The sequence below is a fragment of the Palaemon carinicauda genome, chromosome 38 (assembly GCF_036898095.1).
Source record: "Palaemon carinicauda isolate YSFRI2023 chromosome 38, ASM3689809v2, whole genome shotgun sequence".
In the NCBI taxonomy this organism is placed as follows: Eukaryota; Metazoa; Arthropoda; class Malacostraca; order Decapoda; family Palaemonidae; genus Palaemon; species Palaemon carinicauda.
Window position 1 is genome coordinate 40,283,039 of NC_090762.1, and position 7,500 is coordinate 40,290,538.

General features: G+C 40.2%; 1 protein-coding gene and 1 long non-coding RNA gene across 3 annotated transcripts in view; both read right to left on the minus strand.

The window, feature by feature from the left end:
• LOC137630151 (uncharacterized) overlaps window positions 1-7,500 on the minus strand; it is a 90,003-nt gene that overhangs the window by 65,121 nt on the left and 17,382 nt on the right. The window lies entirely within an intron of this gene.
• LOC137630150 (uncharacterized) lies at window positions 399-6,819 on the minus strand. Of its 2 annotated transcripts, none has more exons than XM_068361605.1 (3): window positions 6,690-6,819; window positions 1,447-1,924; window positions 399-504 (listed from the first exon to the last, which is right to left on the minus strand). In XM_068361605.1, exons 1-3 carry the CDS (start codon window positions 6,690-6,692, stop codon window positions 494-496), a joined length of 492 nt encoding a protein of 163 aa, XP_068217706.1. In that variant the 5' UTR covers window positions 6,693-6,819; the 3' UTR covers window positions 399-493. The 2 variants fall into 2 exon arrangements, with proteins under 2 accessions (XP_068217706.1, XP_068217707.1); XM_068361606.1 differs by having other exon boundaries at window positions 1,447-1,921; window positions 6,690-6,798.

A 7,500-nucleotide genomic window follows, 5' to 3' on the forward strand; every position in this document is an offset into this window, starting at 1 on the left:
GCCATTCATGAATGGCAGATAAAAGGGACAGTGAGAATGCCATAGATACTGACCACACATACATATGATCAGCCCCTAAACCTCCTCTTCAACCAAGCTAGGACCAGGGAGGGCCAGGGAATGGTTGCAGATAGCTCAGCAGGTAGATCTATCGGCTCAGTCAAACCCCACATCCTTATTTCACAAGGATGGTGAGGTTGCAGACACTATAAGAGACTGTAGAGCTTGAGTACCTCGAACCCCAGTTGGTAGATTGTCAGGCAGGTACGTTACCAATAGGCCACCATAACCCTAATCAATAACAACAACAACAATAATAATAATAATAATAATTTCTGATTATGTTACTATGAATCAAGACTGACCTCTTCCTTACAATGGATAAAGAAAGGCAAATCTAAAAATAGTATGGTTTTATTAACAAAGAACAATGTTATTATTGAAGTTAACCTAAAAATACGTCCTTCCTGAGAAGAGGATGATGATCACTCCTCTAATGGTATCCTGCAATGAGAGAGAAAAAAAGAAAAGAAAACAGAAGTATTAAAAAAAGTTAATCTAAGATATGTGAGTACATTATATCAAGAGATTCATAATATTTCAATGTGCTGTGCTACCTTCAACAGTGAAGTGCAAAAATGCAGTGCAGACTCTAATAGCAAGTGAAGATTTTGAGGTGCAAAATGCATTGCAATACTGATCAAGAATTGAAGATTTCAAGGTGCAAATATGCAGTGCAATCTCTTATAAGTGAAGCTTTTGGGGTGCAAAAATGCATTGCTATATTGAATAACAAGTGGAGATTCCAAGGTGCAATCTCTTATAGCAAATAAAGATTTTGAACTAAATACATGCATTGCAATATTGATCAAGAATTGAAGATTTCAAAGTGCAAATATGCAGTGCAATCTCTTATAAGAAGTGAAGCTTTTGGGGTGCAAAAATGCATTGCAATATTGAATAACAAGTGGAGATTCCAAGGTGCAATCTCTTATAGCAAATCAAGATTTTGAACTACATGCATGCATTGCAATATTGATCAAGAATTGAAGATTTCAAGGTGCAAATATGGAGTGCAATCTCTTATAAGTTAAGCTATTGGGGTGCAAAAATGCATTGCAATATTGAATAGCAAGGTGAGATTCCAAGGTGCAATCTCTTATAGCAAGTTAAGATTTTGAACTACATAAATGCATTGCAATATTGATCAAGAATTGAAGATTTCAATGTGCAAATATGCAGTGCAATCTCTCATAAGTGAAGCTTTTGGGGTGCAAAAATGCATTGCAATGTTGATTAACAAGTGGAGTTTCCAAGGTGCAATCTCTTATAGCAAATAAAGATTTTGAACTACATACATGCATTGCAATATTGATCAAGAATAGAAGATTTCAAGGTGCAAAAATGCAGTGCAAATCTAACAGTAAGTGCATGTGCTTGACGTACCACCACCGTGGCCGCCACTAATGATAGCCCCCCCTCCGTGACCTCCACCGATGATGCCACCGCCGTGACCTCCACTGATGATGCCACCGCCGCCATAGCCGCCACCAAAACCTCCTCCGTGACCACCGCTGACGATACCAACGCCGTGACCGCCACCAAAACCTCCTCCGTGACCGCCAGAAATGATACCTCCGTGTCCTCCACCGAAGCCGCCGTGTCCACCGCCTCCGTAGCCGCCGCCGCCGTGGATCACAGGCGTGTGGTGATAAACTTGCTGGTGGTGGTAGACGGGCTGGTGCTGAACAGGTTGATGGTAGATAGGAACTTGCACGGGGATGTAGATAACCTTTGGGCCGTGGCCTCCGCCGTAGCCACCACCGCCATAGCCACCGCCGCCGCCATAGCCACCTTTAAACCCTGGGGCACTGGCAGCCAAGCCGATGGCCAGAAGGAAGAATATGGCGCTGAGTTTGTGCTGCTGAAAATGATGGTTTGGGAATTGGATAAGTTTCTATCGCTTTTATAGTTTTATATTTTCAGTCGGTTTTTCTAAACTGTTCTCTCTTTCAGCAGCATTCGTATTTTGTCATTATGTGATCAGATATTTTGTGGATATTTTTAAAAAACTGCAACTGGGGAGAAGCTGTGTCAATTAGTGGCAGAGTTTGGAATGGTGTGAATGATGTGTGTGAGAAAACGAAGTTGTGAGTTAAGGTGGGCAAGAGTAAGGTTATGAGGTCCACATTGAATGTCGTGTAGAATTGAAAGTTACTCGAGGAAGTAGATCATTTTAAATACTTAGGTTCTGTTGCTGTTTCACATGGTAGTGTGGAAGGAGATGTACATGAGAGAGTGAATGAAGGGTGTAAAGTGTTGTGGGCAAGAGTAAGGTTATGAGGTCCACATTGAATGTCGTGTAGAATGGAGAGTTACTCGAGGAGGTAGATCATTTCAAGTACTTAGGTTCTGTTGCTGTTTCACATGGTGGTGTGGAAGCAGATGTACATGAGAGAGTGAATGAAGGGTGTAAAGTGTTGTGGGCAAGAGTAAGGTTATGAGGTCCACATTGAATGTCGTGTAAAATGGAGAGTTACTCGAGGAGGTAGATCATTTTAAGTACTTAGGTTCTGTTGCTGTTTCACATGGTGGTGTGGAAGCAGATGTACATGAGAGAGTGAATGAAGGGTGTAAAGGGTTGGGGGCAGTGAAAGGAGCAATAAAGACTAGATTGTTAGGGATGAATGTAAAGAGTGTTCTGTGTAAGAAAGTAATTGTCCCAACTGTAATGTATGGATCAGAGTTGTGGGGAATGAAAGGGACGGAGAGACAGAAATTGAATTTGTTCGACATGAAGTGCCCGAGGAGCATGAGCAGCTAGACTGGATATGAATGTGTTGAGGTGCTTTGACCATGTAGAGAGAATGGAGTATGGTCACCTACTGAAGGTGATGAATGCAAGAGTTGATGGGAGAAGTGCAAGAAGAAGGCCAAGCTTTGGGCGGATGGATGGAGTGAAGAAAGCCCTAAGTGACAGAAGGATAGATGTAAGAGATGCAAAAGACCATGCTACGATTAGAAATGAACGGCAACCAATTGTGACATAGTTCCGATAGGCCCTGCTACTACCTCGGTTCACCTTGGTGACTGCTGAGGTAGCAGCAGTAGGGGAGTCAGCATATGAAGCTTCATTTGTGGTGGAAGATGAGGAAGGATGGGCTGTGGCTCCCTAGAATTACCAACCAAACTCTGCTGAATTCCTCGTCAAGCTCGGAGGAACAAGGTGGGGAAAAAAACCTTCTTGTTTCCTTTTTGATGTCGGCTACCTCCCAAAATTGGAGGAAGTGCCCTGCTACCTATGGTCATTATTATTCTAAAAATTCTTTGCGTTTCTGTCCATTTTTTACATTAATTGCATCTATCTAATTTTGATAAAACCATAAAAGGAAGAAAAATTTTAAATAAATATCAATTAGAGATTTCACTAAAAAGATTACGTTACATTAACGCCATCACGAACGTTACCATATTCTACCAAGAGTCGATCCTCGAATTTCACGGACAATCTATGTTTTCCAATTGAAATAGCAAAATTTCTATATACCAAACTATACTGACAGTTCGTAAATACTTCCTATTTAGCCTTTATAGTCAGATTCTAAGTTACTGCACAAGTTACAGAGGATATGAAAAATATCCATTAATAAAGAAATACTATACCAAACTTCATAAATCTAATTTGACCCTGACTTTTGAGATATGCATTAACTTCATTGAGGACACAAACATATAAACGAACATAGACACACCAAACTGTGGAATGATCTTCCTAATCTGTGGGTTGAAGAGGTGGAACTTGAAAGTTCAAATTACTTTCTCATGTTTTCTCCTTGAACAGGTTGATATGAGTCTTGTTTCATAGTTCATATGATTATAACTGGCCTATTTCAACGTTTTTACTTATAATATATTATTTCTCATTCATAGTTTATTCGTCATTTCATTCCCAACTTTCTGTACTGGGCTCCTCTCCCTATTGGCTCTCCTAGGCTTGTAGCTTCCTGCTTTTCCAGCAAGGGTTTTAGTTTAGCTAGTAATATATGTACTGAATATCCTTTTCCCTAAGGCCCAACTCCCTCATATCCCTTCTAACCACATTCATACAGAGGCTCAGATGGATAGATATGGTGAAGAGAGAGGTGGAACTTGGGAAGAAAATGCAATGAATATAAACAGACAGAAAAGATTGACTAACGTGGCCGACCCTATACTGTTACTAATAAGCTTCTGTATCTGTAACTAAGATAAAACAATGCAGAATCCTGCTTCAGTTACATAAATAGATGGCTCATCAGTATCTCGTCAAACCTACAACCACGCTGTGCTACTGACCTCTATCTTCCAAACACTTTAGCTTCCTGGCTCTTGAGATTAACATTTTTTGATACCGTTTTCTTACCATATATTAAATACACACACAGAGATACAAGTGCATACATACTGCATATATGACAGTAACCAATAAGCCCTTTTCTGATATATGAAGAAGTTAACAGCTAAAGCAGGAAAACCCTGATGGCTCATTAGGAGTGTGTCAGCCCCTGACACAAACTGCACCACAGGCACACACTACTGCCCAGTTGGCCCGTTTGAGCTCTCGCGTTACCCAAGTATCAAGATCCTTTCATTCCAGCAATCTTCATCTACAACCTGATAATATCTGAGTTCCCACTACATTATTTTCCCAGCATGTTCCTTGATACCCTTCTATGCTTTTCTCTATTTTCTCCACATGACTAGACCATTTAAAATAACTCTGACCCGTCTTTCTAACCTTTTGTCTGAGTTTCCCTTTATACTAATTTCCCAGAACGTCCTTTAATACCCTTCCATGCTTTTCTCCATTTTCTCCACATGACAAGACCATTTAAAATAACTCTGACCTGTCTTTCAAACCTTTTGCCTGAGTTTCCCTCTATACTAATTTCCCAGCACGGCACTTGATACCTTTACATGCTTTTCTCCCTTTTCTATACATGACTAGACCATTTTAAATAACTCTGACCCGTCTTTCCATCCTTTTTTCTGAGTTTCCCTCTATACTAATTTCCCAGAACGTCCCTTGATACCTTTACATGCTTTTCTTCATTTTCTCCACATGATTAGACCATTTGAAATAACTCTGACCAGTCTTTCTAACCTTTTGTCTGAGTTTCCCTCTATACTAATTTCCCAGCATAGCCCTTGATACCCCTCCAGCTTTTCTTCCTTTTCTCTACATGACTAGACCATTTGAAATAACTCTGACCCGTCTTTCTAACCTTTTTTCTGAATTTCCCTCTTTACTAATTTCAAAGCATGTCCCTTGATACCCTTCCATGCTTTTCTCCCTTTTCTCTACAGGACTAGACCATTTAAAATAACTCTGACCCATCTTTCTAACCATTTGGCCCATTTTTCGTTCTTTCATTTACACTCATCGTTCATACTTCACTTCAATGAAGGAGATTTCCACAGACACTTATCTACCTTTCCAAAGCTCTTGCATAGGCTAGATCCTTTTGTACTCCCTATAACAGTTCTCCAACGATTCATCCCTTAGTACAGTATTCACTTCAGTTACTATAGTCCATTTCTTTTAGCGATGCATATTTGCACCGACTCGCAGCGGTGCCCTTTTAGCTCGGAAATTTTTCCTGGTCGCTGATTGGTTGGAATTATCTCGTCCAACCAATCAGCGATCCGGAAACTTTTCCGAGCTAAAAGGGCACCGCTGCGAGTCGGTGCAAATATGCATCGCTTAAAGAAATGGACTATAGATGCCTATATAATTCAACCAATAAACAGTTCCTTTAGCTATACTAATCATCTTTTAATTAAGTCTTGTAAATGGAATATATCAAAACATAATTAATTTCAAGTGAAATAGCTGGGCTTCACAAAGCACTAGAAGAGTTGGAAGACGCAGGCCTACATGTCTGAGAACTATGAAGAGCGAAGTAGATGATGAATGGAGAAGTATTGATTTAAAAGCTTAAGATAAGAGACGACTGGCGAAATCTAACCGAGGTCCTTTGCGTCAATAGGCGTTGGAGATGATGATGAAAATATTTGAAGTAACTGGCTATTATGAAGATAAATCGGAAAAGATTCAAGTTTTTTACATCACCTCCTGTTACATATGATCTTTCATAGTGTGCAAAAACGTAAATAGATTCCCACTTCGTCCTTAATTTAGCATATTGAGATATCCAATAGACAAGAAGTCCAATTTTGGAACATCGAGAATTACTTGAAAATAAGATTATCTTCTATGACACCTGACAAGAGGCACCGTGATCTCTCTCTCTCTCTCTCTCTCTCTCTCTCCCTCTCTCTCTCTCTCTCTCTCTCCGTAGATGTGTTTAAGAATAAGCTCGATAAATACCTAAGATGCATCCCAGACCATCCAAGACTGGAAGATGCAAAATACACCGGAAGATGCATTAGCAACTCTCTGGTGGATATACGAGGTGCCTCACACTGAGGGACCTGGGGGAACCCAAACAAAAAATAAGGCAATAAGGCAATAAGGCTCTCTCTCTCTCTCTCTCTCTCTCTCTCTCTCTCTCAAGATTTGTATCCACCGTGACAATGCCCTACACGAACTATCCCACTGTCGACATTCGCCAGCTCGTCTACCAAAACTGTCCACTGAAAACTGAGAATATTTCGACAATATCCTACTTAGAAGCGGACGATCTTACCATGTCTGTGTTGATTCGATTGTAGACGGTTGGTTGATACTGACTCTCGACAGACACGACCTGGGTTTTATATCTCGCCCGGTCGAAAGCTCAACCGAGCAACCGCCCCTTCTCTTCCTCAACCGGTCACCCGTTACGAGTTAACTGGTGTGACTCGAGGGCGTGAGCTGTGGGCGGCCCAGGGGAGAGGGTGGGGGAGTATAATGAAAGGAATGGAGGGAAAAAACGGGTCAGTCTCTTGTCATTCCATACGCCATGGAGAGGAGAATGTAAACATCCAGGTGTCAGCTCGGTAGCGAACGTCAGCGAGATAAGTACAAACATAATTGGAAGGCTTTAATGAGATTAAAATCGTAGCGATATTATTATTATTATTATTATTATTCCTAGTTAAGCTACAACCCTAGTTAGAAAAGCAGGATGCTATAAGGCCATGGGCTCCAACAGAGAAAAATAGCCTAGTGAGGAAAGGAACTAAGGAAATAAATAAACTATATCAGAAGTAATGAACAATTAAAATATTACTATTATTATTAATATCATTACTTGCTAAGCTATAACCCTAGTTGAAAAAGCAGGAGGCTATAAGTCCATGGGCTCCAACAGAGAAAAACAGCCTAGTGAGGAAAGGAAATAAGGAAATAAATAAACTATAGAAGAAATGAACAATTTAAATATTACTATTATTACTATTATTATCATTACTTGCTAAGCTATAACCCTATTTTGAAAAGCCGGATGCTATAAACCCATGGGCTCCAACAGAGAAAAATAGCCCAGGGAAGAAAGGAAATAAATAAATAAATAAACA